This window comes from Crocuta crocuta, unplaced genomic scaffold (genome assembly GCF_008692635.1).
Source record: "Crocuta crocuta isolate KB4526 unplaced genomic scaffold, BGI_CrCroc_1.0 scaffold152, whole genome shotgun sequence".
NCBI lineage: Eukaryota > Metazoa > Chordata > Mammalia > Carnivora > Hyaenidae > Crocuta > Crocuta crocuta.
This window is the reverse complement of record NW_027528798.1, coordinates 4,124,980-4,135,793: the sequence shown is the minus strand read 5'-3', so window position 1 is coordinate 4,135,793 and position 10,814 is coordinate 4,124,980. Positions and strand designations below refer to the sequence as shown.

Sequence of the window (10,814 nt, the reverse complement as noted above, 5' to 3'; positions counted from 1 at the left end):
AGGAGGCTGGTGAGGAGGGAGAAGGGGAGGGAGGCGGAGGGAGAGAGGGGAGGGGAGGAGAGAGAAGGTGCAGGCTAGGGCAGCGGCAGCAGAGATGGAGGGAAGAGATGAACACTAGGAGCAACTTAAGATGAAAGGTAACAGGCCTAATGACACTGGATGAGTGAGAGTAAAGGACTTCAGTTTCAGCTTTTGTCACCTGGATGGAGGGTGGGGTGGTCTGTTGAGATGGGGCCTTCAATCTCCAGAACAACTCTCTGCCCACCTGGGTCCCAGATCAAACCCTTTGCTCATTGGCTTACTTCAGGAACCCCCCAAGCTGAACCATTCCTGCCAGTCCGGCCTGGCCTGCAGTGACCCAGGCTTGGTTATTTCTGCCTGCAGCAGGCTATGCTGACTTGGGGCACTAGGGACCAGGGGGCCCAAGAGGTGCCTCTGGGGAAACAGACTGAAATGCTCACTGTGAAGTTAAAGCAGATGGGGTAGGCTTCCTGTCCTGTATCCTAGTGAATGGATGGAGAGAGAGGGCAAGGGAGGGCAGAGGAAAGAGTTCCAGACTGAATTCCAGAAGACCTGGGGCAAAGCTCTTACTTTCTGCTTATATGATCCTGGGCAAGTCACTTAATTTCCTGAAGGGCAGTGTCCCCACCTGGGCATGAGCAATGGGAGCTGCTACCAGAGTTGTGAGAAATGATTGACCTGTCTTAGGTGTGTATGTGTGTTGGCAGGTGGGGGCGGGGGCCATAGTAGAATCAGGAGTAAGGAGGCAGCCACGGCCCGGGGGGCCATTTACAATTTATAGGTCCTGCCTGGTCGAACCAGGGCTGCTGGTGAGCTGAGGAGAGGATCTTCCAAGGATAGCCTGGGATAGTGGCCAAGTAGATGCCCAAGATGCCGGGCCTCAGGGATTTGGGACCCGTCTGTCCGGGGCTCCTACCAGCCAAGCCCCTGCCTCACTCCGCAGGGGTGGGGGTGTGGAGATTAACCAGAGACGCTAATGTTTCTTCCTGCCCCCGCATAAAGGCAGATTTGGGGTGTTTGGGCCCACGCCCAGACCAGAACCCACCTTCTCAGGCCTTCCCAGAGAGATGCCTGTGGGGATCCCTCTCAGCGATTAGTCCCCCACTTGGAGACAGCGCTCCCGGAGACGCCAGGGCGGAGCTGAAATCCAGATGTCCGGGAGCGCACAGCTGGAGGGTCACGTNGGCGGGGGAGGGGGGGCCGGGGAATGGGGCCGAGGCTCCGAGGCTCCCGGCCTTGAGGAACCGTCCTGGGCCGGCGTTGAGGGGTGGAATTGGCTATTAGGGGGGAACTTCCAACCCCTTCANCGGGGGAGGGGGGGCCGGGGAATGGGGCCGAGGCTCCGAGGCTCCCGGCCTTGAGGAACCGTCCTGGGCCGGCGTTGAGGGGTGGAATTGGCTATTAGGGGGGAACTTCCAACCCCTTCAGGGTGCCCATCCCAGTCGGGGAGCGGGAGTGTGTGCCACGGCCGGGAACAGGAAAACGCCGGAGAGGGATGAATGGCTGGTAGCGGAGACCCTCCGCTTGTAGTCGCAGCCCCCTCCCCTGGGGAGAGCGTTAAAGGGAGCCCCCCCACCAACCGCTGGCTTCCACATCGGGAGCCCCTGACTGAGTCTCTCCGCAGGGGGCGGGGGCGTGAGCCACGCGGACATGAGGCGGAGGCTGCGCCTACGCGGGGACGCGTCGCTCACGCTGCTCCTCGGCGCCGCCCTCGGCCTCCTGCTCTACACACAGCGCGAGGGCGCGGCCCCGACGACCAGCGCTCCCCGAGCTCAAGAGAAAGTAGGGGCAGCGCCTACCCCGGGCCTCCGAGTCTTCCAGGCACCGGACGCAGGCGCCGCCCCCGCCCCTCTGGCCTACGAAGGGGACACACCGGAGCCGCCCACACCCACGGGACCCTTTGATTTTGGCCGCTACCTACGCGCCAAGGACCAGCGGCGCTTCCCCCTGCTCATTAATCAGCCACACAAATGCCGAGGAGATGGCGCACCTGAAGGTGGACCCGACTTGCTCATCGCAGTCAAGTCCGTGGCGGCGGACTTCGAGCGGCGCCAAGCCGTGCGCCAGACGTGGGGTGCTGAGGGTCGTGTGCAGGGGGCGCTCGTGCGCCGCGTGTTCTTGCTGGGCGTGCCCAGGGGCACGAGCACTGACGGGGCAGACGCGGAGGGGGAGGGCACGCGAACCCACTGGCCAGCTCTGCTGCGTGCGGAGAGCCGCGCGTACGCGGACATCCTACTGTGGGCTTTTGACGACACTTTCTTCAACCTAACGCTCAAGGAGATCCACTTCCTGGCCTGGGCCTCGACCTACTGTCCCGAAGTGCGCTTCGTCTTTAAGGGCGATGCAGATGTATTTGTGCACGTGGGAAACCTGCTGGAGTTCCTGGCGCCGCGGGACCCGGAGCAGGACCTGCTTGCAGGTGACGTGATTGTGCAGGCGCGACCAATCCGCGCGCGGGCCAGCAAATACTACATCCCGGAGGCTGTGTACGGCTTGCCCGCCTACCCTGCATACGCTGGTGGTGGCGGCTTTGTGCTTTCAGGGGTTACACTGCGTCGCCTGGCTGGTGCCTGTGCACAGGTTGAGCTTTTCCCCATTGACGACGTCTTTCTGGGCATGTGTCTACAGCGTCTTCGGCTCACACCGGAGCCTCACCCTGCTTTCCGCACTTTTGGCATCCCTCGTCCTTCAGCCGCGCCGCACCTGAGCACCTTTGACCCCTGCTTTTACCGGGAGCTAGTTGTAGTGCACGGGCTCTCGGCGGCTGACATCTGGCTTATGTGGCGCCTGCTGAATGGGCCCCACGGTCCATCCTGTGCGCGTCCTTGGCCTGCCGCTGCTGGCTCTTTCCAGTGGGACTCCTAGTCACCTTCATGGCCCCAAGATCCCCTTCACTCAGATCCAGGATGATTATTGCCGTGTATGTAGTTCTTTCCCAGAGGCAGAAGAGATATCTAGCCCCATTTCACCAGGAGTTTGGCCTCCACAGGGCCCCAAGAAAATAAGATTGTGCTTGGCTCCTGCTGGCATGGAACAAATCGAATGGTAGCCCTTTGAGACAGCCAGGGCTGAGGCCAAAGAGCACCGGGCTCTGCCAAACAGGGACACATTTGGTCCTCCTACTACCAAGTAGGTTTTTGGGAGCTGGGATGGATGGTGGTAGAGGCTCATGTAATCTAGCCATAGTCCTTGGTTTGGAAGCCCTAGAAGGCTGCAAATGCAGGGTTTTTTCAAGGCTTGAGGAGGTTGTGAGGGCCGGCCTCAGACCTCACAGAACTGGCAGGCATTTTGCTTCCCACCTGTGCCTTTTTCAGCCCTGGAAAGATCTTTAGATCTTCTGAAGTCTCCTTTCCTGATGCCATCCCCTCCTGGGCCCTGGTCTGGCTGGAACACCAGAGACAGAGGCACACAGGGACAACTGAGTGTATGGTCCTACCTAGAGTCTCCCCACTGCAGAAGAACTTTCACCCACACAACAATGCCAGTCTCCTAACTAGAGGCTGTGCTGCCCCACTCAGAGGAGCCAAGGAAACGAAGATGACTCCACCATAAAACTTGCCATATTCTTCAACCACCAACTTTCTCAAAAATCAACACCCCCATGTTTATTTTAGTACAAACATCCCAGCAACGGCACATGGTGAGCAGCTGCTGAGGGCGTAGGTCTTTATTGGAGGGGTATGGGTAGGGCATGAAGAAAGTTCCCCTATTCTAGGAGGATGGGAATAGTCCTGGCTGCCCCAACAGTGGGATATATATGGGGTGGGGGTGGGGAGTGGGGTCTCAGGCCAGGCCACAGTCCAAATAGGAAGACACCAGTCAGTCACAGAGTTATGGGAGCGCCACACAAGCCTGGCTGTAAGCCCAGGAATCACTTAGGAGCCTGGGGCAGGTCCCCTGCACATTCATTGTTAAACTCTACAGGATGAGGCTGTACATGAGTTAATTACAAAAGAGTCATATTTACAAAAATATGTACACACATTTGAAAAACTCACAAAATTGTCATCTATGTATCACAAGTTGCTAGACCAAAATATTAAAAATGGGATAAAATTATACATTTCTCTTCTCAATTCTTTTCAAAAGGATTATTTTTAAAGCACATATGCTACTTTCCTTAACAAGACCCATGAAAAGACTCAGCAGCCCAGCTTTCCTTGAATCCCCACAGGCCTTGAACCATGAGTAGGCCTGGCCAGGGGACACTGCCCAGGCTTGGGGCAAGAGAGCCAGCCCACAGTGCAGAACAGAATGCTAAAACAACAAAAGGAGGAAGATGTCTTTGGCTAAAACTTTGGCATTAAATAAAAGAGGCAAACAGGATGGAAACATGCAGCCTGCCAGCCAGGTTGGGGAAGAGTGGGGGCACAGGCGACCTTGAAGGCTGGCTCCAAGAGGGGTAGGAACAGGGCCCGGGCACATACCTCGATGGTAAAAAGCTGTGTTTCGACCAAATGGGTGTGCCTACTGGGCCTGGTAGGGAGCACGTGCAAGGACGAAACAGGGAAGGGCAGGTGGGCCACCTTGGCCACAGCCACCTCATCAAGTAACTAAAGTGGATGTAGTGCAAAAGTCGCAACCAAGTACTATGGACATGCTACCTGCTTGCCTTAAGGGTCACGTGGCAACAATGGGCCAAAGGCAGGACCTCATCCTCGTCCTGGGTGCCTGTGACCTCAGCTACAGAAAGAGTCCCAACTTTTCCCAATGTGTGTGGGGCAGGGGAGAAAGAATCCTGCCTCCTTATGTGTTAGTCGAGGTCTCCGGGGTCCAAGTATCAAGGCTCAGAGTTTGTGCTTCTCTTTGCAGTCTGTGTCCTCTGTTGGCACCAGCAAGCTGAGGACGGACAGAGGAATATCTGGGCCTCTCAATCCATAGCAGGGCACCCAGTCTGAGCCCCACCTCAGAACATCACAACAGCCCTTCAACACTGGCAGGGTGTCCAAGAAAACCCACAGGGTGGCACATGGAGGCCCGCTGAATAGGATGCGATGCACATCTCCACAGGGCAGAGGGGCATGGGCGGTGATGTCTTTAGGGGAGCTCTGCTGTTCTCAGGTGGGCACCAGGCCTGGGGGGGCCATACAGGGTCACGGAGGCAATATGGTTATTCTGCATGACCTGGTGTGAGTAGAGGACAAGGAATCAAAGGGGAGGAAAAGAAGGGATGCAGGCAGAACAGGCAATCAGATCCACAAAAACCACCAGTGAGGCTAGTACTGGAGCTGTCACTACACAGAAAGGATGTGAAGCCACTCCTGTGCACAGTGGACTGTGATGTGTACAACACACTTGCACACAGGGGTGGGCTGATCCCTTAATACCCCCAACTCATGCTAGAGCTCATCTCTGGCCCAGCAACTGCCTGTTCTTCATAAAATACATAAACTTCACTATACCTATCTATCCAGTCCTTCTGGAACTGCTAGGGGCCTGTGAAGTTATTTGGGTATAGCAACCAAAGGGAAAACAGGGGCAGCCCATTCCTCTCCCAAACCAGTGGGGCCTCTATAACCACTTACCCATAGCATATTCTTTCATATGGCATCCAAAGGCACCCAACACTCTTGTGGTGAGCCCCACTTGCCCCCTAGGGTTCCTTTTCCTACTGTATTTACAATCTCAAATACGTGGGATCCCTGTCACCTCTCATCTTGTTGGATATAGACCACTGCTTTAGTCTCCATGACCCCAAATTTCCCCAACATAATTTCTGAACCCTTATTGTTAAATGTGGGTAGGTCAGATTCTTAGCAGATAGGGTTACTGAGGAAGGATTAACTCACCCAGGAGAGCTGTCAGGCCCTCCCCAACCTTTCTCCATCACTTGCCTATCCCTGCCATGGCCACCAGCCCCTTAACCCCCAGGGCTTACCTCAAAGATCATCCGCTGAAGACCAAAGCAGAATGTGGAGCCAAATGGGTTGGTGTTGTTTGGGGAGGAGGACCTGAGGCCAGGGAAGCCAGAATTAGAGGGGTAGACAAAAGCTGAGGCCATCAAGTCCCTTTTGGGATGGGAGCTATTGTCCAGTGGTCTCTCATGGTTTTATCTGTTTCCCACACAGGCCCTTGAGGTCCCAAGGGTGGTGACAGGTCTTATGCAAGCTCTGAATCCTACAGAGTCCAGTGGTGCGCAGGAGGTTATTACGAAGTTAGAATGGAGTGGCAAGAAGTTAGGAAGGAGAGGCCACACGCAGCATGGCAACTGGGTACAAAGCTGTGGGCTACAGCCTGTGGATATTCTGATGGGAAAAAAGAGCCAGGACAGCCAGTGAAAACTCGTTCACTTTCTGAATAACTAGGGGTGAAAGGGCCCCTCTACCTAGAGGTAGCTGGAGGGGAGTTATCCACAGGGCACAACCTCCCTCGTACAGGTAAACATGCAGAATAGCTGGCTCTGTTGTAACATGCAGGATGGGGGCAGGAAATAATGTCTGTGGCAACACTAGCAACTTCTGCCATTTCTAAGCCATACGCACCGCTAGACTCCCTACGCCACCTGGGCTGTGAGGAGCAGGATGAGGTTGTTAGAGACAGTAACCTCCCGCTCACCTGTGCAGGACAACAGGCTTCTCCACAGGGTGGCCCAGGAGCTCTTGGATATTGTCCCACTGCAAAAGGGATGGAGGTGGCAAGGGCTTAGTGGAGACCTAACCATGCCTGTGACCAATGGCTGGCCCAGAGGATGTGGGCCCCAGACTGCCGATGGGCTCACACCCACTTCATTTTGGGGCTACATCAGGTGGGAAAATAAGAGCTCACCTTGCTGTAAGTTGTGCATGTTTCTGTCTGACCATCTGCATTTTCTGAAAAGAAACACAGGGTGGGTTGGTAGCTGGCCTAGGGTACCTGTGACCCCAGTCCTAGGCAGAATCCAAACCTGGCCACTCTGTGCATTGGGGTTAGAGTACAAAGGGAAGGCAGATGGGCTATTTCAGAGTTCTTGAATGGAAGAGGGTAGAGAACCAGCAGATGGACAGCAGTCACAAGACTGACCTGGAAGCACCTGGATAATCATGTATAGGAAACTCTCCCCGACAGAGACAACCAAACCCCACTCAGAGACTAGCAGTCCCATGGTCATAAGAAAAGACCTTTAGAACCTTCAGGAGACTACAGACTAGAACAAAGAGCCCAATCCTTAGGAGCTGAGGCTATGGGCAAAGCAGGTGGACAAAGGCTCCATAAACCCACCTACTAGCATTTCTGTTTGGATCATGGTCTCTTCTCATCACGAGAGACTAACTTTCCAAAACCCTTTCCTTACTCGGAAGATATTCACGACTCACCTTTCTTTATTGCTAGTGGGATCTTGAACTCACAGCGATGATAACTAGAGAGAGAAGTCAGATAGGTGAAAGGTTGGGCCCCATGAGAGGCCTGACCATCTGTGCATCTCAACCATGCACCCCAGGAAAAACAATGAATCCATCCCTCAAAGCCCTGGCTCTGGGGTCTGAAGACCCTGTCATCTTCGATAAGATCCCAAGCTCTCTGAACCTATTTCCCGATTTGTAAAATGGGTACAAATGGAGAGATAAAAGGTACTGGACACTGTACCAGGAACAGAACAAACACACACAGGAAATGTTCACTTCCCATAAAACTATAAGAATTCAGGGACAAATTAGTGAACATTCAAAGCCACAAGCTCTCTTTTACTGGGGATTTTCAGCGCAAAGCTCAGTTCTGGAGGGGCAGGTACAGGTATACTCACATGTTAAAATTATAATGCCCAGGGTAATTGGTGTGTAGGACAAACTTCTTCACTTTGTGTGTATTTGCGTCAAAGAGGATATCCTGGGATAGAAAACAAGGATTTCCAAGTAGGGAAAGTTACTGAGTTTGGGCAAGGTCATGTCCAACTCAGAGAGGCCATTTCATAATAGAGATGCCTCTGAACAACAGCTTTCTCCCAAACAACAGTCAAGGGGACAGCTGAGGCAAGGAGCCTTTAACTGGACATTTTCAGTAAAGGGGGGACCCAATCATCTGCAGGTCTCCCATTCCAAACTTTGTAGCAGCAGGCTGAGCAGGCTTGTGAGCGAAAGCTCCCACCGTTTGGGAACTCAAACCTATCAGGGAGATCTTTCCTAACAAGCACTTGATTAAAAACTCTAACCCAACACAGATTTTGGCTTAAAGGTCACCAAGAAGATTCAGGGACCACCTGACATTTCAGAGCCTCAATGAACCTAATTACTCTGAATGCCATGACCAGCCAGACCCTTCTGGCTTCCATTAGGCCCTCTCTATGAGAACCAGCAACCCCTGGAAGTGAAGATCCAGCCTCTGGCCAGGACTCAAGACCTGGAGTTGATGCTGCCCATTGAACACTCCCTCCTATTTACCACATCCTTCCCAGTTACACACTCTGACAACTGTTCAGACCTGTGACCCTCAAGTTCCCTCTGACTCCATGCCTACATTAGCTACATTAAGTCCTTTTCGGGCTGGGTCAATTCCTCCATCTTCCTTGTCACTTATCATCACTGGCCCTTGACCTTAAGAGGTTCAGTTTACAAAGTGCCGTTCCCTTTGCCTCTGTCCTACCTCAAGAGTTTATGATCCTGCTGCCGTTCCCCTACTACTCCTGGCTTCTCTGTCTTTTTCCACATTGGCAGACCCAGTATCTTCTCTCTCCCTCTTCAGAATCTACCTTTTCTTTGCTGCTTCAGGACCTGAGGCCTTGTTCGCTCAAAGGTTAGGAGACCCAAGGTTCAGGCCAGCCCTTCCCTAAGAGATGTATCCTGTAGGGCAGGGTTTACACAACTTCTCACACAGACATCCCATCTACTAGCAGGACTGTCAGCACCGATAGTGGCCACCAACTCCATTCAGCACCTTACATCCAGAGCACAGGGCCATAGCAATGCCTCAGGGTGATCCCCTAAGAATACATAAGCACACTCCCGTGGCCTTTGACCTTTTTTTAGTCTCCGTATTTTGTGACTCCAGAAGAGGGTCCTGTGTTCTAGAAATGGGCAGATCCCAAAATAGGTTAACCAGAAAGACTCCCACAGCCTCCACCTGTGCAGCATGCTTCCCTCAATAAAGAAGCCAGACATACCAGGGAACCTGGTGTTTCTAAGCAATCCTGGTGGCAGGGAAGGTCCACTCTGGGGTACCAGCAAGGCAGCACTAGGCAAAGCCCACTGGGGCTAGTTTTCCTGCAGGCAGGCATGGTCACAAGCTCCCTGTGTACACAAGGGTATGCCCAGGTGCATGGTCCACCACCACAGAAATCAAACATTTCTCTAAGGAATCAGAACTTACCACTCCAAGAGTGAAGTAGTTAAAAAAGTAGTCATTGCACTTGGATGGAACTTGTTTATGAGGGGAAGGAGAATGAATTTTCATCTGTTGGGAAAAAAATAAAACCCAACCCCTTAATACAGCTCTTGGATTAACTGAAAGTCTACAAATTGTGTTTTGTGTATAACATTAAGCTATTGGGTGAGCAACAGTGTCAGAGTCCCTGCTGCTGGTGAATAACACAGCCAGCTTTGGCTGACTAGAGACTAAGCCCTGGTGTTCAAGAAAAGGCAGGACAATCTGATCAACAGGATCAGATAAGAGCTTTCAATTTAATTCTTTGTCAACTTTAACAGAACAGGTTCTATGGAAAAATAAATAATTTATACTTACTTGATATTACGTTAATATCAATTAAAAAAGAAAAGTGGGGTGCCTGACTGGATTAGTCAGTAAGTACAGCATGTGATTCTTGACCCTGGGGTTGCAAGTCAGAGCCCCATGTTGGGGGCAGTGTTTACTTTAAAAAAAAAAAAAGAAAGAGACTGCCTTTTCAACTCTATAAACACATTTCCCCTACCTTGTCTTCTGACTTATAGAAGACCTTGTGTGGAGAGCCTAGCATGCTAAGAACATCTTGGCAGGAATCACCAAAATATACTGAACGTTCAAATACTCGCATCTTGGCATCTGCTAATAGGCCAGGTCCACAACCTGCAGAGAAGAAGGGAGAGGTGGTCAGGTTCCCAGCCAGGGCCTGAGATGCTGCAGTCTAAAGCCCACGGGGTCCCAGAGAGGCCACTGACTGCATGCTGCATTATTAGCTCCGGCTGAGGGGCAAGACTGCGTACAAGTGGAAATACCAGGTCACACAGATTACAACGTTAGGAGAGATCACTATCTACTTGAAATAATCCCAGAGACTCACTCAATCCCACAAAAGTGATGTGGAGCTCTGGAAATGTTATTCAGTCACCAAATATTTACTTACTGACTACCATGGGCTAGGCACTTTGTTAGATATTGAGGAAACATGCTGAGCAAAACAAGTGCAGTGTCTGTCCATGTTTGAGCTCATGGTGTGAAGATCCCAATCCCACACCACACAACTGTGGTACAATAAACAGCAGCATAGGTGCTATGGAAGTACAGAATGAGGTGCTATCTCTTGCCACTTTCTAGGTCCTGACAAGATACAAGAATTCATGTTAAGAGGGGCTTCTCAAAGGTAACCTCCAACCACAGACTGGACCTAAAGAAGAAAACACTATAAAAAAGCCAAGAGTGAAACATCCATTAACTCATCCCTAGTTCTACAAACACCGATAGACCCACTAACACTCAAAAACAACAAACCAGAAAAGTGGGAGGATAAGAAAACCCAGTCTGCCCAAAGTTTCTTCTTTGGGAAGAATCTTTGAACCCTGACTCTAACAGTTCAAGTTAAACACACACACACACACACACACACACACACACACACACACACACACACACACACACACGCGCGCGCGCACGCACACGCACACCTCGAA

General features: G+C 52.2%; 2 protein-coding genes across 5 annotated transcripts in view; one reads left to right on the top strand and one right to left on the bottom strand.

Moving 5' to 3' along the window:
* B3GNT9 (UDP-GlcNAc:betaGal beta-1,3-N-acetylglucosaminyltransferase 9) overlaps positions 1-4,080 on the top strand; it is an 8,676-nt gene extending 4,596 nt beyond the window's left edge. For both annotated transcript variants that reach the window (XM_077755544.1, XM_077755543.1), the window contains exon 2: positions 1,646-4,080. In XM_077755544.1, the coding sequence (XP_077611670.1) occupies positions 1,672-2,886 (1,215 nt within the window). In that variant the 5' untranslated portion in view covers positions 1,646-1,671 and the 3' untranslated portion in view covers positions 2,887-4,080. The remainder of the gene's footprint in view (positions 1-1,645) is intronic.
* Positions 3,674-10,814, bottom strand: part of PHAF1 (phagophore assembly factor 1) — a 29,969-nt gene continuing 22,828 nt past the window's right edge. For 2 of the 3 annotated variants that reach the window (XM_077755541.1, XM_077755540.1), the window contains exons 10-17: positions 9,860-9,993; positions 9,301-9,384; positions 7,742-7,824; positions 7,314-7,357; positions 6,787-6,830; positions 6,577-6,635; positions 5,900-5,972; positions 3,674-5,145 (exon numbers count right to left, since the gene is read on the bottom strand). In XM_077755541.1, coding sequence (XP_077611667.1) covers positions 5,059-5,145; positions 5,900-5,972; positions 6,577-6,635; positions 6,787-6,830; positions 7,314-7,357; positions 7,742-7,824; positions 9,301-9,384; positions 9,860-9,993 — 608 coding nt within the window. In that variant the 3' untranslated portion in view covers positions 3,674-5,058. The remainder of the gene's footprint in view (positions 5,146-5,899; positions 5,973-6,576; positions 6,636-6,786; positions 6,831-7,313; positions 7,358-7,741; positions 7,825-9,300; positions 9,385-9,859; positions 9,994-10,814) is intronic. The other variant, XM_077755542.1, reaches the window with a different exon arrangement.